General features: G+C 44.2%; 1 protein-coding gene across 1 annotated transcript; it reads left to right on the top strand.

Annotated features, from left to right (window-relative positions):
• The first annotated feature begins 568 nt into the window (after positions 1–568).
• On the top strand, positions 569–12,833 carry LOC140210005 (uncharacterized). The gene is made up of 2 exons (XM_072278730.1): positions 569–688; positions 8,631–12,833. The coding sequence occupies exons 1-2, from the start codon at positions 683–685 to the stop codon at positions 9,681–9,683; spliced, it is 1,059 nt and encodes a 352-aa protein (XP_072134831.1). The 5' UTR covers positions 569–682; the 3' UTR covers positions 9,684–12,833.
• The last annotated feature ends 13,705 nt before the right edge of the window (positions 12,834–26,538 follow it).

Genomic DNA, 26,538 nt, shown 5'->3' with positions numbered 1-26,538 from the left:
CACTGTGATCGTGGCTAATCATCCACAATCAGTACCCCGTTCCTGCCTTCTCCCCATTTCCCTTCACTCCGCTATCTTTAAGAGCTCTATCTAACTTTTTCTTGAAAGAATCCAGAGAATTGGCTTCCAGTGCCTTCTGAGGCAGAGCATTCCACAGAACCACAACCCTCTGTGTGAAAAAGCTTTTCCTCAACTCCGTTCTAAATTGTCTACCCCTTATTCTGAAACTGCGGCCTCTGGTTTTGGACTTTATAACTTCAAAATCAGTTGCCCAGCCCTGACGTGTTGGTTTATCTCCATTTGTGGGATCTTACTATGCGTATTACTAAACGTTATTAATTGTTAGCAAACACACTGGAAGTAATCCATTGCTTGCAGAGAAAATATTTAATGGGCAACTATGGGTTTCCTGAATTTAGGTGCAAGTTCTTAAGCAGAGAGCAGCTGGGGCACGGGTTTTAAGTGAAGATTGGGGGAAAGTGTTTACCCAGAACCCATAGCCGGGGAAAGGAGAGTGGGTCTGTGCATGCGCATGGCAGGGGCTCACATCTCTTTGTATTATGGTTGAATCGCCCTGCTCCGCTGCCGGAGACGGTGATCGGGGAACTGACAGGGCGGCGGTGAAACTGCTGCCGGCCGCGGGGCACGGATTGCCGGATCACCCACCCACAGCCTTCCCTAGATGGCCGTGAGTAACGAGTTGGAAAAGGTTCGCCTTCGGGGCTCCTAAGCGTGCGGCTAGTTTGTATCATCCCTGGTTCTGCTGGAGGCTCCGTGGGGATGTCAGAGGGGATCGCCTCCCTTTCCAGCCCGGTGTTTGTACTTGGGAGGGAGGGAGGGAGGGGGGCGACACGATCGAGGGTGATAGGGGATCTGTCAAGCTCACGGCGTCTCCCCGGGCCTTGGTTGCCGCTCCTTTGCTCCTGCTGTTTCCACGAACCAACCTCCGCTGCAGCTTAAGATTCACGATTCAGATTTGTTTAATGCCATTTCCAGTACGCGAGTGTAAAGTGGAATGAAATAATTGTTGCTCCGGCTCCGATGCAGTACAAACAAAACAATTGGATAAGGACACACTAATAAAAACACATCAATATAAATACATAAGATAGTTTATATACATTGTATGTCCATAGGGTGATGCTGGGCACAGGAATCTCTGTACACAGGGCGACTCTGACAGAAAATGTAAGTAGTGGGGTGGGGCAGAGGAAGGTTTGTGGGTGGAAGTATTAATCAGCCCTACTGCTTGGGGAAGTAGCTGTTTTTGAGTCTGGTGGTCCTGGCCTGGCCCTCCCTGATGGAGTGGGACAGACAGTTCAAGAGCAGGGTGGGTGGGAGCCTTCACGAAGTTGCTGACCTTTCTGTTATCGTCCTTGATGGTGTGTGTTAGCTGTTAGGCTGACAAAAGCTGTCAGATCTTTTTCATTACATCAGGAATTGATGGGTTGGTGTCCCATTTGCCCACTGAATGCAAACTGACAGCCAGATAGCGCCGTACCATTCGAGCTGCTGTGCCTTAAGCCCCAGCTGACTGCTCATAAAGGTGGGAAAAAGACTCCCACTGTCCCTTGGAACAAGGGAGCTCCTGGTACCTCTTCCTAGAGGTGCTGCCTGGCCTGCCGCGTTCACCAGCAACTTTTATGTGTGTTGCTTGAAATTCCAGCATATGCAGATTTCCTCGTGTTTGAGCTCCTGGTCTGATGGCTTAAGGATCAAAGTAGATTTATCAAAGAATGTCCATATCACCAAATCCGACCCTGAGATTCATTTTCTTACAGACATTCACAGTAGAACAAAGAACTACAGTAGAATCATTGGAAAATGATACACAAAGACTGACTAGCAACCAATGTGCAAAATAAGCCAAACTGTGCAAATACAAAAACAAATACTAAAAAAAATATAAATAATACTGAGTACATAATTAAGGTTTACACCCCTTTCGAAACGTTGGTGTTATCGGGCTGTTCCTGTTATGTTATCGGGCAGGTTCAACTTATGTGCAATTGCCCGTCCTTACCTGTCTCTGAAGGCACTTCAAAATTAATTAGTTGGCTCGTCCATATACAGGGAGGTAGTCGAGCCTAGATCTTCCGTGAAGTGCCAGTAGCAAAATCCTCTGTGAGATGATTTATCTCTCAAGGCCAACACCCAGTGGCTGCCTCTCACTGCCTCCAAAAGATACAGGCAAGCTGCCTTTTGAGCGTGCAAGGCAGGAGAGTGATGTTTTCTCAATGGGGCAGCAAGCAGTTACAAGCGTTACTTCCAAAATGTGGAACTGAATCAACATAGTGGAACTTTAGCTGGAACGTGGCAGCTTTACTTTTTTGTACAAAAAGAAGGATGTTGAGGAAATAGAACAGATGCATGGCATGTTTACTAAGGTTTGAGGAAGTTTGAAGCTAGTGAGACATTTAGAGCTGTGATTATTAGAAGTATATTGGGATCATTAATATTACAAAAATATTTCAGAGAGATCTTTTAGAATCACAATGGATAGAAGTGTATATTTTCTGGTGATACCTGTTGCAATTAATGTCTTAGGTTCAAAGTTCAAAGTAAATTTATTATCAAAGTACATATTTGTCACCCTATACAAACCCGAGGTTTGTTTCCTTGTGGGCATACTCAGTAAATCCAGGAACTATAGTGAATCAGTGAAAGACCGCACCCAAGCAATCAGTGTGCAAAAGACAACAAACTTTGCAAATACAGAAGAAGTAATAATAATAAATAAACAAGCAATAAGTATCGAGGACGTGAGATGAAGAGTCCTTGAAAGTGAGGCCATAGGTTGTGGGAACATTTTAGTGATGGGACAAGTGAAGTTGAGTGAAGTTATCCCCACTGGTTTAGGAGTCTGATGGATGAGGGGTAATAACTGTACCTGAACCTGGTGGTGTGGGTCCTGAGGCTCCTGTACTTTCTTCCTGTTGGCAGCAGTGAGAAGAAAACATGGCCGGGGTGGTGGAGGACCTTGATAATGGATGCTGCAGTCCTTGTAGATGGGCTCAGTGGTGGAGAGGGCTTTACTGTTGATAGACTGGGCTGTATCCACTACTTTTTGATGGATTTTCCATTCAAAGGCATTGATGTTTCCATACCAGGCTGTGATGCAGACAGTCAGTATGCTGTCTACCACTCATTGTAGAAGTTTGTAAACGTTTTAGATGTCATGTCGAATCTTTGCAAACTTCTAAGGAAGTAGAGGTACTGCTTTGCTTTCTTCGTAATTGCATTTACATGCCGGACCCAGGACATATCCTCCGAAATGAAAACACAGAGGAATTTAAAGTTGCTGACCCTCTCCACTGGTTTGCTCCTCCTGAAGGCAATAACCTTCTTCTTGGTCTAGCTGACACTGAGTGAGAGGTTGTTGTTGTGGCACCATTCAGCCAGATTTTCAGTCTCCCTCCTGTATGCTGATTCATCACCACCTTTGATTTGGCTAACGACAGTGGTGTCATCAGCAAACGGCTTCCTATTATTATTCCTCTGGCCTCCACAGTCAGTTTCCTTCTTCATATGCTGTCAAATATGATGTTTATTTTAGTTAAGTTCTACCTTAAATAACCTAGAGATTTTGGGATAGGGCACTTGATTAGGGCCAATGTGGAAGGAAGTGGTCATACCACATGTCTGAGTATTAGATGCTTAGAATAGAGAAGATATGTCTTCAACCTGAGCCTGAGGCTCCGGTGGGTTCCTGTGCTACGGAAGACGTCCTGCCTCGTCCCTGTGCCGAAGACGCCACGCCCCAGCGGCCTCAATGACTACAGACCGGTGGCATTGACCTCCCACATCATGAAGACCCTGGAGAGACTTGTTCTGGAGCTGCTCCGGCCTATGGTCTGGCCACACTTAGATCCCCTCCAGTTCGCCTACCAGCCCTGACTAGGAGTTGACGATGCCATCGTCTACCTGCTGAACCGTGTCTACGCCCACCTGCTGAACCGTGTCTACGCCCACCTGGACAAGCCAGCAAACACTGTGAGGGTCATGTTTTTTGACTTCTCCAGTGCGTTCAACACCATCCTCCCTGCTCTGCTGGGGGAGAAGCTGACAGCGATGCAGGTGGATGCTTTCCTGGTGTCATGGATTCTTGATAGCCTGACTGGCAGACCACAGTACGTGTGCTTGCAACACTGTGTGTCCGACAGAGTGATCAGCAGCACTGGGGCTTGTCTCCCTTTCTCTTCACCATTTACACCTCGGACTTCAACTACTGCACAGAGTCTTGTCATCTTCAGAAGTTTTCTGATGACTCTGCCACAGTTGGATGCATCAACAAGGGAGATGAGGCTGAGTACAGGGCTACGGTAGGAAACTTTGTCACATGGTGTGAGCAGAATTATCTGCAGCTTAATGTGAAGAAGACTAAGGAGCTGGTGGTAGACCTGAGGAGAGCTAAGGCACCGGTGACCCCTGTTTCCATCCAGGGGGTCAGTGTGGACATGGTGGAGGATTACAAATAGCTGGGGATATGAATTGACAATAAACTGGACTGGTCAAAGAACACTGAGGCTGTCCACGAGAAGGGTCAGAGCCGTCTCTATTTCCTGAGGAGACTGAGGTCCTTTAACATCTGTCGGAAGATGCTGAGGATGTTCTACAAGTCCGTGGTGGCCAGTGCGATCATATTTGCTGTTGTGTGCTGGGGGGCAACAGGCTGAGGGTAGCAGACACCAACAGAATCAACAAACTCATTCGTAAGACCAGTGATGTTGTGGGGATGGAACTGGACTCTCTCACGGTGGTGTCTGAAAAGAGGATGCTGTCCAAGTTTCATGCCATCTTGGACAATGTCTCCCATCCACTACATAATGTACTGGTTGGGCACAGGAATATATTCAGCCAGAGACTCATTCCACCAAGATGCAACACAGAGCGTCATAGGAAGTCATTCCTGCCTGTGGCCGTCAAACTTTACAACTCCTCCCTTGGAGGGTCAGACACCCTGAGCCAATAGGCTGTTCCTGGACTTATTTCCTGGCATAATTTACATATTACTATTTAATTATTTATGGTTTTATTACTATTTAATTATTTATGATGCAACTGTAAGGAAAACCAATTTCCCCTGGGATCAGTAAAATATGACTATGACTAGATAGAGCATTATAGCGTATTAGTGGCCCTCCAGCCCACAATGCTGTGCTGACTTTATAACCTACTCTAAGATCAAACTAACCTTTCCGTCTCACATACCCTCCACTTTTCTATCATCCATGTGCCCATCTAAGAGTTTCTTAAATGTCCCTAATGTATCTTCTATCACTCACACCCAGCTTGTACTCCTACCCATCCCCCGTCCCCACTTACTTATTCTGGCTTCTGTTCCCTTCCTTTCCAGTCCTGATGAAACTGCTAACCTGAACTTCTGTTTATTCCTCAACATAGATATTGCCTGACTTGCTAAGTTCCTCTATTTTGCGTATGTCGCCCACAGTTTCCAGCATCTGCAGAGTCCCTTGTCTTTGTGATTTCCGGCAGTTATCTGAATAAGTACAGTGGCATGCAAAGGTTTGGGCACCCTTGGTCAAAATTTCTGTTACTGTGAATAGCTGAGCAAGTAAAAGATGAACTGATTTCCAAAAGGCTTAAAGTTAAAGATGACACATTTCTTCAATATTTTAATCAAGAAAACTTTTTTATTTCCATGTTTTACAGTTTCAAAATAGCAAAAAAAGAAGAGGGCCCAAAGCAAATGTTTGGGCACCCTGCATGGCAGTACTTAGTAACACCCCCTTTGGCAAGTATCACAGCTTGTAAATGCTCTTTGTAGCCAGCTAAGAATCTTTCAATTCTTGTTTGGGGGATTTTCACCCATTCTTCCTTGCAAAAGGCTTCAAGTTCGTTGAGATTATTGGGCCGTCTTGCATGCACTGCTCTTTTGAGGTCTATCCACAGATTCTCGATGATGTTTAGGTCAGGGGACTGTGTGGGCCATTGTAAAATCTTCAGCTTGCGCCTCTTGAGGTAGTCCATTGTGGATTTTGAGGTGTGTTTAGGTTCATTATCCTGTTGTAGAAGCCATCCTCTTTTCATCTTCGGCTTTTTTACAGACGGTGTGATGTTTGCTTCCGGAATTTGCTGGTATTTAATTGAATTCATTCTTCCCCTTACCAGTAAATGTTCCTTGTGCCACTGGCTGCAACACAAACCCAAAGCATGATCGATCCACCCCCATGCTTAGCAGTTGGAGAGGGGTTCTTTTCATGAAATTCTACACCCTTTTTTCTCCAAACATACCTTTTTCTCATTGAAGCCAAAACATTCTATGCAAAAGATTCAAAGGAACATCTAAACAAGCCTGATGCATTTTGGAAACAAGTCCTGTGGACTGATGAAGTTAAAATAGAACTTTTTGGCCGCAATGAGCAATGGTATGTTTGGAGAAAAAGGGGTGCAGAATTTCATGAAAAGAACCCCTCTCCAACTGTTAAGCATGGGGGTGGATCGATCATGCTTTGGGCTTGTGTTGCAGCCAGTGGCATGGGGAACATTAACTGGTAGAGGGAAAAATGAATTCAATTAAATACCAGCAAATTCTGGAAGCAAACATCACACCATCTGTAAAAAAAGCCGAAGATGAAAAGAGGATGGCTTCTACAACAGGATAATGAATCTAAGCACACCTCAAAATCCACAGTGGACTACCTCAAGAGATGCAAGCTGAAGGTTTTGCCATGGCCCTCACAGTCCCCTGACCCAAACATCGAGAATTTGTGGATAGACCTCAAAAGAGCAGTGCATGCAAGATGGCCCAAGAATCTCACAGAACTAGAAGCCTTTTGCAAGGAAGAATGGGTGAAAATTCCCCAAACAAGAATTGAAAGACACTTAGCTGGCTACAAAAGGTGTTTACAAGCTGTGATACTTGCCAAAGGGGGTGTTACTAAGTACCGACCATGCAGGGTGCCCAACTTTTACTTCAGGCCCTTTTCCTTTTTTGTTATTTTGAAACTGTAAAAGAGGGAAATAGAAAAGTTTTCTTGCTTAAAATATTAAAGAAATGTGTCGTCTTTAACTTTATGCCTTTGGGAAATCAGTTCATCTTTTACTCGCTTAGCTATTCACAGTAACAGAAATTTTGACCAGGAGTGCCCCAACTTTTGCATGCCACTGTATATTAGCAAGTGATAACACTCATCTGCTCTGAGTAAATATTTTAACCGAATATTTACTCAGAGCAGATGCTGATACAAGCATACCAAGACCACAATAGCGGGAAAATTAAGTGTTAGCGTGGGATGAAAGACACCCATAGAAGCAAATTGGAAAAAACATGGTCTCCCTCCCAACAGAACATGATTTAACATTTAGGTCTTTGCAAACCCCACAACCTCATTGTTGCTTTTATGAATTGTTCAGAAAGTCCTAAGGTGGGATTTAAGCCTGCATTTGAAGGATTACCAGACCAGTACACTAATCACAGCACAACATACAAACTTGTGAATATTCACTTCGATCCAAAAAGGTCTTAAAGTCAAATAACTCATGACAGAAGAGGACATCGATCAGTACAGGAAATTCTGATAGCACGAGGATGTGCTTTGATGTTTGTAATGTATACTCCTGACTAGATGTGGATGTACGAGATATGACAAGCAAATGTGCGGACGATACAAAAATTGGTGGTGTATAGATTGAGAGGAAGGTTGGCTGAGACTACAGTGTGATACAGATCAGCTTGAAAGTTGGGTGGAGGAATGGTAAATGGAATTTAATCCTAACAAATGCAAGGCAATGCATTTTGAGAAGGCAAACCAGGGTGGCAGAGTGGAGATATGTCTCTACCAAAGGAGCTGCAAGACGTTCTGTCCTTCCACTAGCCTGCAGGTCACCCTTGGCAAGGTATAGCACCTGCTTAGGCCCCCTGATCAGTGTTATGTGAAGCCATGGGAGCAGGTGGTGGACGGTCGTATGAGCAGTTGGTGCACATCACAAGTCCTGGTTATGCCCAGCAGACAATTTCTGAAGAGTGTTGATAATGGCTGGGGTCACCCATCTTGTAAGGACACTGCCCAGAAGAAGGCAATAGAAACCACTTCTGTAGAAAGAATCGCCAGGAAAAATCATGGTCACCATGATCGCGCATGTCATGTGACATGGCATATAATGATGATGAAACAAGGGTAGGGTGTATATAGTGAATGGTGGGATTCAAAGGAGTGTCGGTTAACAGCAGGACCATGGGATACATCCATAATACTGTCAGAACATATGGAGTAGATAATAAAGATCTGTTTGCATGGTGGGGGTAACTAAGGCAAGGAAGCATTGGTTTAAGATGAGAGGTTGGACATTTAGAGTGGATCTGAAAGGAAGTGTTTTCAACAGAACCGATAGGTGGTCTGGAGTGCACTGCTTGAAGAGGTGGTGGCGGGAGAAACTCTCACAAACACTAAAGGTACACCTAGACAAGGCGCAGAGGCTGTGGATCTAATGAGAAGAGAAGAGATCAGTGTAGGCAAGTACACAGGTAGTACAGGCAGAGGAGATTAGTGTAGATAGCTACAACACATAGTACAGGCAGAGGAGATTAGCGATGTTGGAGAAGATGGAATTCCAAGTAGACATTTCACGACCTTTTCCGTGAGTTTAAAGTGTCGCTCTCTTTGCAGCACGGCCTGGTGTCGGGAGTGACCTCCATGGCAGCCCTGAACGTGGAGCTGAAGAAAGAGGTCGGCGATGCAGTGGGTGAGCCACAGTCTCCTGAGACGCCGAGGTCTTGGTACCACTACTACTGCCCCGAGTGTGGCAAAGGCTTCAGGTCCCCCTCAGGCCTGGAGAGGCACTTGCGGGTGCACACCGGGGAGAGACCGTTTGAGTGCCCTGTGTGTGACAAGAGTTTCTACAGCTGTAGCAACCTGACCCGGCACCAGCGCATTCACAGCGAGGAGAGGCCATTCGGCTGTTCGGCCTGCGAGAAACGCTTCTATACCTCAGGTGAACTCGCTAGGCATGCCCGGGGCCACACGCACGAGCAGCTCCACCCGTGCCCTGTTTGCGGGCAAGGTTTCTGCACGCCCGGCGAGATGGCCCGGCACCGGGCCTCGCACACCGGCGGCCGGCCATTTGAGTGCGGCGTCTGCCACAAGCGCTTCTGGACAGCCAGCTACCTGGCCAAGCACGGGCGTCTTCACAGTGGCGAGCGACCGTTCTCCTGCTCCGTCTGCCACAAGGCCTTCCGGGCGGCCGGCTACCTGGCCAAGCACGAGCGCATCCACACCGGAGAGAAGCCCTTCGCCTGCGCCGGCTGCGGCAAGCGCTTCTGCGCCTCCAACAAGCTGGCCGAGCACCGGCAGATCCACCGGGCCGACAAGGCCTTCGAGTGTGCGGCCTGTGGCAAGCGGTTCCGTGCCTCGCGCAACCTGGCGCAGCACCGGCGCGTGCACGGCGAGCGGCGGCCCTTCGTCTGCCCTGTTTGTGGCAAGGCGCTGGCCTACTCGGCCACACTGCGCATCCACCAGCGCATCCACTCGGGCGAGCGCCCCTTCAAGTGTGCCGACTGCGGAAAGGGCTTCACACAGGCCTTCAGCCTGAAGCTGCACCAGTACCACCACAGCGGGGAGCGGCCCCACCGGTGCCCGCTCTGCGGCAAGGGCTTCGTGCTGGCCAGTTACCTGGCGAAGCACCGGTGTGCCGGCCTGCCGGAGCGGGAGGCAAAAGAGTGAGGTTGAACTGTCCTCCCTCCTTCTCCCCCAAGTTACAACCTTCGTGGAGTCTACAGCAAGGAAAAGGCACTTTTGCCCACTGAGTCCATACTGACCATTGGGCACCCATTTACACCAGTCCTACACTGATCCTGCCACTCCTTCCCCCCCCCCCACCCCCCAGTTCCCTGACCCTGCCAACCTGCTCCTGCGTCCTCCCCCCCCCCGCATTCCCAGGGTTTTCCATTCACCTTCATACACTTTACAGCACTTATTTATCCTACCAATCCACCCTCCTCTGGAATGTGCCAGGAAACAAAGACGCCACAGAGACTACGTGAAACTATTTATGAGAATGCTGCTGAGACCCCCCCCCCCCGGGGCCTGACTTACAGGGAGAGGTTGGGCAGGCCTGCACTTTATTGTTTAGAGTGTAAGAATCTGAGCGGAACCTTGTAGAGGGTTATAAGATCATGAGGGGGCATAGATAGGGTGAGTGCACAGCTGGTTCTCTGTCTATCTTCTGGTCCTTACGGGAGTCAGGAACGATGGGCCGTATGAATTCCAATGCTTCAGTTTATTTTAGAGTACAAATAAATATACAACTCCTTATCAAACTAAATGAAGAGCTGAGAACCGATGCTGAGAGGTAGGATGAATGTGGAGACAAGAGAATAAGGAAGCTAAGATGGCGCCTCTGAAAAATCCTTCACTTTTATAATAAGATAAGGAGAAAGGATCCAGCGCTTTCCCGGCGTGTCTGACAGATAAACCCTTCTTGAGCTTCCAGCTGGGCACAGGTATTGATTTTATCCAACATTTCAGTGACAGATTCCGCCATCTTCATCAGGGATGATGTCTAGTCACGCCTAGTTCGGTGGTATATAGACCCCCGTCGTCCATCCCTCCTGATTGGCTAGTCTGGGTGGCCTCCAACCTGCTGGCATGGTCCATCCATGGCCTCCTCTACTTTTGCGATGAGGCCACACTCAGGTTGGAGGAGCAACACCTTATATTCTGTCTGGGTAGCCTCCAACCCGATGGCATGAACATCGATATCTCGAACTTCCAGTAATGCGCCCCCCCATCTCCTTCTCTATTTCCCATCCCCTTTTCTCTCTCTCACCTTATCTCCTCGCCTGCCCATCGCCTCCCTCTGGTGCTCCTCCCCCTTTTTCTTTCTTCCATGGCCTTCTGTCCTCTCCTATCAGATCCCCCCCCTTCTCCAGCCCTGTATCTCCTTCACCAATCAACCTCCCAACTCTTTACTTCACCTCTTCCCCTCCCGATTTCACCTGTCACCTTGTGTTTATCTCTCCCTGCCCCCCTGACCCTCTACCTCAGACTCCTCATCTTTTTTTTTCTCCAGTCCTGCTGAAGGGTCTCGGCCCGAAACTTTGACTGTACTCATTTTCCCCGGATGCTGCCTGGCCTGCTGAGTTTCTCCAGCATTTTGTTTGTGTTACTTAGGCTTCCAGCATCTGCAGATTTTCTTGTTTGAGTTTAGCTGCTGTACCACTTTCTGCCAGTGAGTGTGAAAAATACAGGAGTTTGTTAAAAATTACACATCTTATAAAAAGTATTATTAAAAAAAGTGGTTTCCAACATCACACAGATTTTTCCCCCTAGGGAAAGGGAATCAAGAAGTAGAATTAAAGGAAGTGGAGGAAAGGTTTAAAAAGGCTAAGGGGAAATATTTTCACATGTACCGAGGTGGTGTGTGTATGGAATGAGCTGCCAGAGAAAGCAGTTGATGCACATACAATAATAATGTGTAAAAGACATTTTGATAAAAATATAGACAGGAAAGGTTGGGACTAGCTTGGGTCGGCAAAGATGAGATGGGCTGAAGGATATGTTTCTGTACTGTATTACTCTGACACCCTGGGGGAAATTTGGGCACTGCAGGGAAAACATGCAGACTGCACACAGACAGCAACAGAGGTCAGGAATGAAGCCAGATCTCTGTCACTGTGAAGCAGCAGCTCGACAGCATGACCAATGTATCACACCATCCCGTCCTTACACTAAGCTATGTTCCTCTGCTTCACGTTAAAGCAGTGTCTCAAAATGCAAAGTTCTCACCCTTGATTTCAAATCCCTCCCTTTGTGACATCCTCCAGCCATACAACCCTCCCATATCACTACCCCCTTTAATTTGACCTCTTTTGAATTTACCATATCAGCTCTCGGCAGTACCTTCAGATTCTAGTACACTAAAAAATGGAATTGCTGACATTAACCCGTCTACTTCTCTACTTCCCTTTTCTCCTTTTAAGGCGCCTACCTCTTAAAATAACCTTCAGTCGTATTTTAATTTCTTATGTTGCTTGTTGTCAAGTGTTGTCTTGAGTAGCTGTTTGGGTTTTGGGGATATGAAAAGTTATTGTATAAATGCAAATGAACTGTTTTTGTTGTTGCTGAGGGACCCAGCATCATATTCTTACCTTACGTACTTTGTAGAAGTTATTTCACAGAAATAGACCATTATGTCCAACTGTCTTGGGCTAGTTACAGTCCACATGTGGCTGCTGGCATTTCATCTACCTAATCGTACTGATTCAATATTGTGGTCAGTTACTCCACTAATTATGTAATATGTTCCTTTGCCTGTTTCCTGTGTCTATGGGTTGCACATTTTAAGTGTTTTGAGTGAAGAAGTCTCCCTGTTCTATTGTATTAACTTGTCATTGTCTTATATGTACAGCTCTTAGTTTTGTGTTATTCTACGTGTGGAAATAATTCTGACATGGGCGTCTGTGGTTCAGTGGCCTCCTCTGCAGTAAATCTCCAACCCATTCAAGCTTAAAGACCTTCATCAGGTTAATTGTCTTTAGTGAATGTGAATTACGGAACCTCTCTGATCATTAGAGACAACTATAACTTCTCAGTCCAGCAACACTGACGCTTGGGAACTATTACTGTGCTGTGCACACAGAGCACAGCCTGAAAGATGACCTGTATAAGTTTAACATAAGCTTTTGAATTCTATGTCCTGATAAGTTCCGGTGCTTTGTCGGCATTTAGTTTACTTTGCAGACGTATGATTCTGCTTTAAATGGAGTTTAAAGTTTCGACGTTGCTGAAAGTGGAATGAATGTTAATGAATTTGTTGGAAATACAGTATTTGTCTGAGTTTGTTGTGCTCCCTATTGTAGTAATCATCTTTGTTTGATAGTCTATTAAAAGAATTGCTGATCACAACATGTGAAAGTGTTGTTTCATTTTTTTAAATGTAGTTTTGCATCACTTAGGTGGAGGGGATTAAGAGCATGCATTTAGGTGAGGGGATGAATTCAAAGGAGGTGTGCGGGGCAAATATTTTTACGCAGATAGCAGTGGGTGCCTGGAATGTGTTGTCTGAGGTGGCGGTGGAGGCAGATATGATGTAAGTGTTGAAGAGGCTCTTAGATAGGGACATGAATGTGCAGAGAATGAAAGGATATGGATATAGTATAGGTGAAGGGATTAATTTTGTTGCAGATTGTAATCACTATTTAAATTAGTTAAGAACAACATTGTGAGCTGAAGAGCTTGTTCCTGTGGTGTAATTTCCTATATTCATTCATTCTCAGTCGCTGAGAAATCCCAGAACATTTGAACTGTGGGAGTAATATACTTCATGGACTACAACTCAACTCTACATCCGTTTGGTCACATTAGGTCTCTTTCTATGTTATATGACTCTATAAACTCTATATCCACCTCAAAGAAGGAATTGGGATAAATGCTGGCCCTCTTTGTCCAAAAAAAATTATGCCCAGCAATCCTTTCGCCCTCACTTGACTGGACAATGGACACCTTAGTTTAACATCAGATCTGAAATATGTCACCTTTAACAATGTAGCAGTCCCATTCCCTATATTGAAAAAGTGCAAAGGAATTATCCCGAATAACTTTGCTGATCTTTGTCCTTTGATTATCTGGTCTATGCTATGTGCAAAATGGCTGTCTTACAAATGCAGCTACTTTGAGAGTGTAAAACATTACAGCACAGTACAGGCCCTTCAGCCCATGATATTGTGCAGAATATTTGACCTATTCTAAGATCAATCTAAGCCCTCCAGTTTTCTTTCTTCCATGTGACTAGTTAAGTGCCCCTAATGTATCTGCTTCTGCCACCACCCCAGCAACGTGTGCCATGCATCCACCACTCTCTGTGTAAAAAAACTTACCTCTGACACCCCCCCACCTATACTTTCCTCCAATCACCTTAAATTAAGCCCCTTCCTATTATTAACCATTTGTGTCCTGAGAGAAAGTCTCTGGCTATCCACTCGATCTCTGTCTTATCATCTAGCACACCTCGATCAAGTCAAATCTCATCCTCCTTCACTCCAAAGAGTAAAGTCCTAGCTTGCTCAGCCTATCCTCAAAAGACAGGTACTTTATGAAAAGTACCTCAGTGGTTGAAAAGCGCACTCTGATATCCTGAAGTTATGGAAGGTCCTATGTGAATGCAAGTTGTTTGCATGATCTTGCACAGACCCTTTAAGCTGACATGTACATTAGAATTAATAGTATCAAGATTAGCCCATCAGACATGAAAGGCAGCCCACACTGCACATGTGTGATCTGTCATACACAGAGGTGCTGTCCTCATTCCCTTCCTACGGTGGTTCAATGAGCCATTTCTTTTGGAAAACTGATGCTGCCTGAATTAAAAAGCGCATCCTGTGAGCTTGGACTGAGCAAGTTCGGGCTTTTCTCTTTGGGGCAAAGGAGGATAGGAGGTGACTTGATAAGAGGCATTGATAGAGTGGGCAGCCAGTGCCATTTCCAAAGGCAGAAGTGACTAATACGTGAGGGTATAATTTTAAGGTGATTGCAGGAAAGTATAGTGGGGATGTCAGAGGGGGATATTTTACACAGAGTGGTGGGTGCATGGAACACGGGTGGTGGTAGAGGCAGAGACATTAGGGATATTTAAGAGGCTCTTAGATAGGCATATGGATGATAGAAAAATGGAGGGCCACGTGGGAGAGAAGGGTTAGATTTATCGTAGAGTAGGTTAAAGGGTCAGCACGAGATTGTGAGCTGAATGGCCCGTACTGGTCTATGTTCTCTAAAATCTTTCTCCCTCACGCCTCATCCTCTTTGATAAAATGGAAAGCACTAAGACTTTCTGGTGTGTGGATTCTTGACTCTTGGCACCATTCACTCCTTGCTTAACACTGTAGAGAGCATACAGGCAGATGCCAGCGGGCGACTCTGCCACGAGGGACACTAGACTGCAAGTTCAGTGCAGTCCTCATTCTGCCATACTGCTCTATGTCCTGAAAGAATTTGTTGTGAAGACAGTTGTGAAGGAAGTAACAGCGGGCCTACAGTAGGCAGCCACACAACCAGCAGCAGTGAACAGAGAGCACGGCCTGAATGGTGAGAGTCCTTGATAACGGATGCTGCTTCCTTGTGGCAGGGCTCCTTGTAGATATGCTCAATAATGGGGAGGGCTTCCGTAATGGACTGGGCTGCATCCAATACTTTCTGTTCTTGGGCATTGGTGTTTCCATAACAGGACATGCCAGATCTGGGCAAGGCCAGCCAAAGGGCCGATTTCTACTCCGTACAACCAATTGAAATCTCACCACACAGGGCTGGAATGAATGCAGCTGGATGGAGAAGTTCAACTTCTTCCAGGACCCAGCAGCTTATCTACTTTTGTTTAGCGATACGACTCAGTAACGGGACCTTCTGCTCCAGTGAGCCTGTCTTGCCCAATTACACCCACTTGACCAATTAACCTAACCCATACGTCTTCGGTTGTGGGAGGAAACCGGAGCAGTAGATATAAGCTCCTTACAGACAGCAGTGGGCACTGAACCCTGGTTGTTCGCTCTGTTAAAGCACTACGTTACGGTTCTGCCCCCAGTTTATTTAATCTACTTCTCTTGCTACCAGACCTGATGAAGCATCATTCATGCCAGGGAAGATACCTAGACTGAGGAGCTCACATGACAAATATTGACCTACTGTGACCAAGACCAACTCTGTACTTCTGGAATCTTCTCTTCAATTCTTCTTAGCACGTTTTTTTTTTGCCAGAGCTCATTGACCAAATGGTACCTTAACGGTAAGTACATTTTATCTTAGAGTACCTGACCTTTGGCTTTTAGGCATCCGTCAGTCTTGCGAGACCATGGATCTGCACCTGGAAAGTCTTCACTCTCCAGGGTGCAGGCCTCGGCAAGGTTGTATGTAAGACTGGCAGTTGTCTATGCTGCAAGTCTCCCCTCTCCATGACACCGATGTTGTCCAAGGGAAGGGCATGGGCCGATACAGCTTGGCACTGGTGCCGTCATGGAGCACTGTGTGGTTAAGTGCTTTCCTCAAGGACACAATGCACTGCCTCGGCTGGGGCTCGAACTCACAACCTTCAGATCACTAGTCGAATGCCTTAACCACTTGGCCATGTGATCACGACCTTTGGCTTATGCCTGGGCTAATAACGTAACACTATTACAGTGCCAGCTATAACATCAGGGTTCAATTTCCAAAGTTCAAAGTAAATTTTATTATCAAGGTACGTACTTGTCACCATATACAACCCTGAGATTCATTTTCTTGCGGGCATACTCAATAAATCTATAGAATAATTACCATAACAGAATCAATGAAAGACCACCCAACTAGGGTATTCAACCAGAGTGCAGAAGCCAACAAGATGTGTCAATGCAAAAAGAAGAAATAATAATAATAAATAAATAAACAATAAATATCGAGAACATGATATGAAGAGTCCTTGAAAGTGAGTCTTTTAGTTGTGGGAACATTTCAATGGTTGGGCAAGTGAATTTTAAAAAAATGTTATTTCTTGAAACAGCATGAAGTAGAGTGAAGGTATCTCCTTTGGTTCAAGAGCCTGATGGTTGAGGGGTAATAACTGTTCCTTAACCCAGTGGTGTTAGTCCTAAGGCTCCTGTACCTTCTTCCCAATGGCAGCAGCGAGAAGAGAGCATGACCTGGGTGTTGGGGGTCCCTGATTTTGGAAGCTGCTTTCCTTTGACTGTTTCATGTAGATGTGCTCAATAGTTGGGAGGGTTTTACCTATGATGGATTTTGTTGTATCCACTACATTTTGTAGGATTTTCCATTCAAGGACATTATTGCTTCCATACCAGGCTGCGATGGAGCTAGTCAACATATACTCTACTACACATCCATTGAAGTTTGTCAAAGTCTTCTGTAAGGAGTTTGTACGTTCTTTCGATGACCACATGGGTTTCACTGGGGTGCAGTTTCCTCCCACATTCCAAAGTTCAAAGTAAATTTATTATCAAAGTGCGTAAGTAATTTGACACCAGTTACCACCCTGAGATTTATTTTCTTGTGGGCATTGACAGCAGAACAAAGAAATACAATAGAGTCAATAAAAAAACTGCACATAAACAAAAGACTGACAAACAATCAATGTGCAAAAGAAGACAAACTGCAACTACAAAGAAAGAACCAATAATAAATAAATAGATAAACAAATAGACAATAGTGATGTTGTAACATAAAGATGTATGGGTAGGGCGAGTGAATTTTGGGTATGCTACATTGGTGCCAGAAATGTGGTGGCACTTGTGGGCGGCCCAGCACAAACTTCACAGATTTTATTTGATGGAAATAATGATTTTTACTGACTATTTCAATGTACCTGTAACAAATAAAGCTGATCTTTCTATCCTTTTCTCTTTTTATAAACTCACAGCAGGAGTTAGAGGTTTAGGATTGATGGCCAACATTCACACGTGGCAAGAATTCCAATACAATGAAGGCCAGTCCAATGCTTCCAGCACTGACGCAATATGACTTACATGATGCTTTACTGATGTAAACCTCCACTGCTAATGCTTCAGTGCAAGGAAGAAGCAGCTAAGCTACGGGGTAAAATCACCTCCAAATCATCCTGACCTGAACATACAGTGAAAGTCATTAAGGTCCTGAAACTACTAGCACAATGGCTCACCAACGTTTGAAGCTAACAACAGATTACTCTTAAATGTGGACTTGGTGGTCAGGCAAGACTTATAAATGGGAGAATGCTTAGCTTAACAAAAAGAGTTGAGAAAAGTTTGAGGAAACATGGAAGAGGGAATTGAAAAGGGAGACAGGGAGAGAGATGGAGAATAGTGGAATATGATTAAATCATAGGTTGACAACACAGATTGAACCAACAAAAGATTAAAGGATTGGGGGAACTGGATAGAGACTCATGATGAGAGAGTGATAGGCCAAGAGAGTGAGAATGTGCATGCAGAGAAGGAGGTATTGGGAAGTTGTGAACACCTCTAGGAATGCAGAACTTGTTTCTGTTTTTAGTGTGTATGCAAATGTCAACCTCCTCACAATGTAGAATCTGGCTGTGCTGAACTGCATGTGTAAGAGGCCCAGCGGAACAAAATACTTTATTGATATAGAATGACTTATCTGCCCAGATTTAAGTGCTGATTTATGATTCAAAGTTCAAATAAATTGATTATCAAAGTACATATATGTCAGCATACACCACCCTGAGATTAATTTTCTTGTTGCTTTCTCAGTAGATACAAAGAAGCACAATAGAATCAGTGAAAAGCTACACACAAAGACGGGCAAACTACCAATGTGCAAAGGAAGCCAAACTCTGCAAATACACACAAAACAAATAAATACATCAATAATAATATTGTGAACATGATTTGTAGAGTCCTTCAAAGTGCAATCAGTTTAGTGTTGAGGTGAATAAAGTTGTCCACATAACTGTTCCTGAACCTTGTGGTGTGGGACCCAAGGCCCCTGTACCTCCTCGTTTCAGATTTTTAAATTAATTTTCATTTATTCTGCTGTTGCTCGCCCAGACACACAGAAACCCCTCTTAAAGTGAGAATGAGGAGAGAAAGATGAGAGAAGAGAGTGGAGAAAGATTGAAGATGGAAAAGAAAGAAACGGTGACAAGAGAAAGACCAAAAATGGGCGAGGGAAAGACAATAAAGCAATAGAATATGAATTACATAGGACCATAAGTTTAATGAGTCATATCACCAAGATACTTCCAAGAATTTTGATGACAAGAGCTAAAAATAAGATACAAGCTGAAATAGGTAAAGAACGATGTGGTGTTGTGAAAGACAAAGGTACAAGAAATGCCATATTGATGTTAAGGATACTACCAGAACCAGCTATTCAAGTGCAAAAAGATTTGTTTGTTTTATTGACTGCACAAAAGCATTTGATAAAGTGAAGCACAGTAAATTATCTGAAATATTACAGGAAACTCTAGATCTAGATTGGAAAGACCTCTGCCTAATCAGAAATCTGTACTGGGAACAAACTGCTGCTGTAAGAATAGACGGAGAAGTGAGTCAGTTTACGAAAATCAAGAGAGGCGTTAGACAAGGGTGTGTTTTCTCTCCTGATTTATTTAATGTGTACAGTGAAACAATATTACAGAGACATCTTGGGAATCGAAGTTGGTGGTGAAAACATCAATAATTTCAGATATGCAGATGACACTGTGTTAATTGCAAGTACGGAGGAAGAACTACAAAACTTAATTGATATAGTTGTTGAAGAAAGTGCAAAAATGGGTCTATCTATCAATTGAAAAAAGACAGGATGTATGGTGACATCCAAAAAGAAGGAGAATCCTATCTGCAGGCTGAGAATAAACGGGGAAGACATAAAACAAGTACAGAACTTTTGCTACTTAGGAAGCTGGGTGACATCAGATGGCAGGTGCGACATGGTCATCAAAAGAAGGATAGGGATGGCAAAAGACACCTTTACGAGAATGAAGAGTATACTGACCAATACTAAACTAGATATGACAACCCTCCTCAGAGTACTGAAATGTTACGTTTATCCAGTTATGTTATATGGCTCAGAATGTTGGACAATATCTAGTAACATGAGGAAACGAATTGAAGCAGCAGAGATGTGGTTTTTGAGGAAGATGCAAAGAATATCATGGACGAAATGAATATCTAATGAGGATGTCATGAACAGAGCAAACACAAAAACAGAAATAATGTATCAGATCATGAAAAGGCAACGTAACTTCATTGGACATGTGATTAGGAAAGAGGAGTTAGAATGCACAGTAATTATGGGAAAGATTGAAGGGAAGAAAGCAAGAGGAAGACAAAGACAAATGATGATGGAGACAGCAGCCAGCGAACTGGAAATGAATACCAATGAATTGATCCACTTGACCCGAAACAGGAGTGTGTGGGCCATGGCAGTCAAAGCTCAAACTGGGCACGGCATCTGATGATGATGATGATGATGAAAGACAATAAAAGAATGAAAAGGATGATGGGGGAAAGATGACAGAATGATAAGGGGTCAGAGAGAGCGAGAGGGTTTAAATAGATAGATGAAAAAAGGGAGAAGATACTGAGAGGGAATGAGGTACTAATGGGTCCAATACCAACAGGTACCTGCTGGTGGCGCTGTTGAACCGTGGGAGGTTATTGTACTCGGGGACATCGTCAATTGCAATTGAAGTGCAGTCCAGTGCAGCCATTCATTACACGGTCGAGAGAGGGAGTACTGCGTGAGCAAGCATACGTACCCAAACCATCGTTGGTCACTATGGGATGTGTGCAGGAATTCAGATCTTACGACTTTTGAAGGAGAAGTATTAATATGCAGGAGTCCCTAATGAATGTTAGAAGGTCGAGTGTATTTGCTTTACGTCCACCTCAGCACGTCCCTGTACTTCGCGATTCATCTTTAAGTTGTGGTTCACGGGAACAATTCAAGAAGCTCAAGAAAAGTAATTGTAATCTCCTAAGAGAAAGCAATTTCTCCCTCACTCTTCATTATTTCAGAAAGAACGAGAGCAGCAAGCAAGCAAAATAGAGCAGGATAGGACGTGGAGTGCAAAATCCAGTTGGGCAGTGGTTTAATCAAGAGGAAAGAATAGGAATTGTCAGGAAAGCATTGGTGTGATCAAAACTGAAAGTGATATTTTTAACAAGAAATGGACAGAAGAACGGAGACATATTTTCGCTGTTACTTCCCACTTTGTTGTATACAAATTGGGCTATAACACCAACCATGGCTCAAAATCATTATATTGTCATGGAATCATAGAAAGATAGAAAAGATCCTTTCAGATCATCCATCATTAATTTTAGAATGACCCGTTATTTGGATGTGGCACGGTAGCATTGTGGTTAGCACAACACTTTACAGTACAGGTGAGCGGATGTGTGTCCCACCACTGCCTGTAAGGAGTTTGCATGTTTTCCCCGTGACTGCATGGCTTTACTCCAGGTGCTCTGGTTTCCTCCCACAGTCCAAAGACGTTATCGGTTAGTAGGTTAAATGAAAATTGTCCGGTGATTAGGCTAAGATTAAGTTCGGGGATTGCTGGTCAGTGTGGCTTGAAGTGCCAGGAGGGCCTATTCCATGCTGTATCTGACAAAGTAATAAAAAATAATACTAGTTATTATGTAGGATGTCTACAATATCTTAAGGGGCACTTGGTAAATACATGTCATTCCTTTTTTCCACCTTTCTAACAAAAAGGATAATTTCAAGAAATGGATTTTAAGTATAGATATTTACTGTTTCGAGATGGCTGCTATCCGATTTGTTGACTGTGCCGCTGTTTTCTTACAAATTTCCTCTGGTAAGTAAGTTAACAAACCCTGCCTTATTGAAGCTCAGGCCCTTACGAAGGATTGTGAATGTTCCAAAATATTCCACGACAGTCAGAATGAATTCTCAATCCAGTCATGTGCTTACCCCCAAAATGGTGAAGTGCAGAAGTAAAGGTTGTTAATTTAGATCCATTGATAACTTTTAAAAGTAACAGAGTTGGTAACTGTCAAATTAGATGACGATCAACGATAGTAACAGATCTGTTTGATTCATATGGGAGTTAGGAAGAAAACATTGAGTACTTCAAAGAGATTTTCTGTGTTATCCCAATAACAGACATAAGTAGATACGAACATCAAAATTAAAAGGGATCATCGATGAAAGGCTTGCATTTCTAAAGACCTTTCTCAACATTTTCCAAATGTCCCCAGACTCTTTAGCAGCCAAGTACTCTTGAAGTGTAGACACTGTTATTTAGAAAATAATTTTCAGCAAAGCAAGCTGTCACAAATTCTATTGTCTAGATAATTTGCTTTAGAAATATTGTTTAAGGGATTAACATTAGAAAAAGATGCTCTGATTGACTGGACTGCTTTTCTTCAAATAATGCCATGGATCCTTTAATTTCATGTGATACTGCAAATGAGGTCTTAAGTGAGATCTCCAGAAGACTATATAGTCAGCTGCTCCTTTAATCCTTCACCAACGTGTCAGCCTAGATCTTTGTGCACAAAGATCTTGACCTTGAGGCTGTGTATGTCCGAGGAGGAAGTGCTGCCATCTCAATCAGAGCTGATGCAAAAATGCATTTTTCTCCATCCAAATTACTTGTCAAAATTCTGCATGGAGGCCGGTGACCAGTGGTGTGCCTTAGGGATCTGTTCTGGGACACCTACTCTTTGGATTTTTATAAATGAACTGGGTGAAGAAGTGGAGGGATGGGTTAGTAAATTTGCTGATGACACAAAGGTTGGGGGTGTTGTGGATAGTGTGGAGGGCTGTTAGAGGTTACAACGGGATATTGATAGGATGCAAAACTGGGCTGAGAAGTGGCAGATGGAGTTCGACCCAGATAAGTGTGAGGTGGTTCATTTCGGTAGGTCAAATATGATGACAGAATATACAATTAATTTATGACTCTTGGCAGTGTGGAGGATCAGAGGGATCTGGGAGTCCGAGTCCATAGGAGGCTCAAAGCTGCTGCACAGGTTGACTCTGTGGTTAAGAAGGCATACGGTGCATTGGCCTTCATCAATCATGGGATTGAGTTTAAGAGCCGAGAGGTAATGTTACAGCTATATAGGACTCTGGTCAGACCCCACTTGGAGAACTGTGCTCAATTTTGGTCGCCTCACTATAGGAAGGATGTGGAAACCATAGAAAGGGTGCAGAGGAGATTTACAAGGATGTTGCCTGGATTGGGGAGCATGCCTTATGAGAATCAGTTGAGTGAACTTGGCCTTTTCTCCTTGGTCGACGGAGGATGAGAGGTCACTTGACAGAGGTGTACAAGATGATGAGAGGCATTCATTGTGTGGATAGTCAGAGGCTTTTCCCCAGGGCTGACATGGCTAGCATGAGAGGGCATAGTTTTAAGGTGCTTGGAAGCAGGTACAGAGGAGATGTCAGGGGGTAATTTTTTTACGCAGAGAGTGGTGAGAGCGTGGAATGGGCTGCCAGCAGTGGCGGTGGAGGCAGAAACGATAAGGTCTCTTAAGAGACTCCTGGATGGATACATGAAGCTTAGAAAAATAGAGGGCTATGGGTAAAGCCTAAGTAGTTCTAAGGCAGGGACATGTTCAGCACAGTTTTGTGGGCCGAAGGGCCTGTATTGTACTGTATGTTTTCTATGTTTCTAAAGTATGTATAAATTATACAGACTAGAGATTTGTCTGCTTACAGGCAGCTACAAAGCAAGGAACCCAAAAGAATCCAATTAAAAAAATAAAGACCAACACCCAATGTGCAAAAAAACACAACAGAATATGCACTCAGTAGAAACAAGCAACAGCATTCTGAACCAAATTGGGTCCTTAGATCCAAGTCCCCGGAGCAGCCTGCAGTAATCCAGAAGCCTTGGTCTCAGTTCATCATATCACGATGAAGCTTGCAGATACAAAGCACAGCAGCCAGGGAAGTCACACAGCCTCAGTGCGCAAGTGGCCCTACTCTTGCCTCTGGTCCCAATCCAGTCTATCTGGAATTACGTTGATATTGGAATGGTCAACATTTTTATTGAAGTTATTTTAGATCCCAACTTCCCATTAAATACTCTAATACCTTCCAGGATTTCTTGCATGCTCCCATAAAATGGAATCCAGAGTATTTCTGAATCCTTCCCTGAAGCCTTTATCAGACTAATGAATGGAGTAGGGTAGACGATTTGCAGCAAATGGAATATTATACAGGGCTATTTTATTTAGTAAATATAGCCCTATTCAAAGAGCAGGGAAAACTAACACACAGGTTAATACAGTGATGCGTTTAGATCTTGGGTATAAAAACCATCTCAGTTAGTTCCATCACTGAGGGCAATAAACTTGATCGTTATGTGCATTGCTCAACCATCTAAACTTTGCTTGGTCATAGCACTCTCAATCTGCCAAGTCCTTCTATCAAAACTTGGTTGCCAGGAAATTTTATGCCAAGTTCCATGGAACCATTGCAACAATGGGCTTCCCAGTGGAAATTTGGCTTTATTAACATGAACAGAAGTACTAGCTGTGACTCAGGGGATATTATGTCTTCTTATTTTGGTGAAATATCTTTGAAAACCTGGAGTGAAATTTGACTCTTATTTCTTATCTGATGTGCAATTTGTTGTTTTACAGCAGCGTTGCAGTGCCAAGGCATAAAATTACTATAAATTACAAAATAAATATAGAGTGCAATACACAGGAATAATGAGGTACTAATGCTCATGGGCTGTTCTGAAATCTGATGGTGGAGGGAAAGAAGCTGTTCCTGAAACATTGAATGTGGGGCTTCAGGCTCCTGTACCTCCTCCCTGATGGTCATAATAAAAGGAGGGCACGTTCCAGACAGGATGTAACTGAGGAGGATCTCAATAATGACCTTCCTTGTGGCGAAATTGCTCTGTAGTTACCACAGTCAGACTTGTTTTCCTTTTTCAGATACTGATCACAACTACAGTACCTCGTGGACCTCTGGAACATGCCCCTCTTCCCAGATGTGGGCGCCAAAGCCGCGGAGTTGCAATGGAAGCTCTTCACTGACAGTTTTTAGGATTTTGCCATCTGCTTCCAAAGGCAAGTTATTTTTGTGTTAGGTTGCGACTTCCCCAATATCCTGTTGGAAGGGAATGATGGCTAGGTAAGCTGCTTTGGGCTAGAATTGAGGGCGATCACATCAAGGACATGGAAGATTTTCGAAGTATTCCTTGCAACGCTGCCGACTACTTCTCTGTCCATGATGAGTTCTCTCTGCTTCTTGCCGCTCAGTGGGCTGGATCCAAGAGCCTTTGGGGCTTTAGATGGCATTTACAATAATAAACCTGTGTATGTCATGGCTGCCAGCAAGTTGCAGAGCCTCCCTCACCTTGACAATACGCCCCACCCCTCCCTTGCAACCATCTGTTTTGTGGTTTCCAGGTTTACTGCTGAGCCTTTGTCTTTGGGTGTCTCTACAGCTGTTTCTTCCCCTTTGAGGAAAAGTGGAGCTTCCAGTCCACGAGTTGCTCATTTTGTGATTCAGTAACCCCTGGTGATTCTCATCAAACCTGTTCAAGTGTTTCCTTGAGAGGAGACAATGTCCCAAAATTATGGTAGACTTCACAGCAGCCCAAAGGATTTGGACAATTTATGGCTCTTGTAGACTGTTGAATGGACCATAAAACCATAAAATATAGAAGAACTGTGCTCAGTTCCAGTCGCCTCACTACAGGAAGGACATGGAAACCATAGAAAGGGTGCAGAGGAGATTTACAAGGATGTTGCCTGGACTGGGGAGCATGCCTTATGAGAATAGGTTGAGTGAACCTGGCCTTTTCTCCTTGGAGCGACAGAGGATGAGAGGTGACCTGATAGAGGTGTACAAGATAATGAGAGGCATTGATCGTGTGGATAGTCAGAGGCTTCTCCCCGGGGCTGAAATGGCTAGCACGAAAGGGTATAGTTTTAAGGTGCTTGGAAGTAGGTACAGAGGAGATGTCAGGGGTAATTTTTTAATGCAGAGAGTGGTGAGTGCGTGGAATGGGCTGCTGGCGGCGTTGGTGGAGGCGGAAACGATAGGGTCTTTTAAGAGACTCCTGGATGGCTACATGGAGCTTAGAAAAATAGAGGGCTATGGGTAAGCCTAGGTAGTTCTAAGGTAGGGACATGTTCGGCACAGCTTTGTGGGCTGAAGGGCCTGTATCGTGCTGCAGGTTTTCTATGATTTTCTAATTAGGTTATTAATCCCTTCGCGGCTAATCATAGCTGAAATTTTTTTTCAACACATTCTCCCTCTAACACTTAACCCTCTTATCAATCAGGAACCTATCGATCTTTGCCTTAAGTACATCCAATGACTTGGCTTCCACTGCCCTCTGTGCCAAGGCCTTCATGGGCTCTGACTATATTTCTCGCTGCCTCGGTAACGCAGCCAGCATCATCAAAGACCCGTCCCACCCCGGACATTCTGTCCTCTCTCCCCTCCCGTCAGGCAGAAGAAACAAAAGCCTGAGAGCAAATTGCACCAGACCCACAGGCAGCTTCTGTCCTGCTGTTATAAGACTATCGAATGGTTCCAAAGTATACTAAGATGGAATCTTTACCTTACAATCCACCTCATTTTGATATTGCACCTTATTGCCTACCTACATTGCACTTTCTCTGTAGCTGTTACACGTTATTCTGCATTCTGTTCTTCTTCTACCTCAATGCATTGTGTAATGATTTAATCTATTGAACAGTATGCAAGACAAGCTTTTCGCTGTACTTCTGAACAATGGACAATAATGAAGCAATTCCAATACCAATTACGATTACATTACTACATCAATGCGCTATGTGATGATTTGATCTGTATGATCAGTATACAAGACCAGCTTGCCCCAGTATCTTGGTTTATATGACAATAATAAACCAATTCCAATAAATTCCACAGATTCACCACCTCTGGCTGAAGAAACTTCTCACCTCAGTATTAAAGAAACATCCCTTTATTTGGAACTGTGCATTCAGATCCCAGACTCTCCTACTATTGGTTGTTTTGACTGAAAAAAAATTTAACCTTCAACATGGAGACTAGAAAAACGTGATGGCACATGCATCAACAGGTCAGTAAAGGAACTTCTCAA

The sequence above is a fragment of the Mobula birostris genome, chromosome 14 (assembly GCF_030028105.1).
Source record: "Mobula birostris isolate sMobBir1 chromosome 14, sMobBir1.hap1, whole genome shotgun sequence".
Taxonomy (NCBI): domain Eukaryota; kingdom Metazoa; phylum Chordata; class Chondrichthyes; order Myliobatiformes; family Myliobatidae; genus Mobula; species Mobula birostris.
Note: the sequence above shows the minus strand (reverse complement) of the source record. Positions and strands in the feature narration are given on the sequence as shown.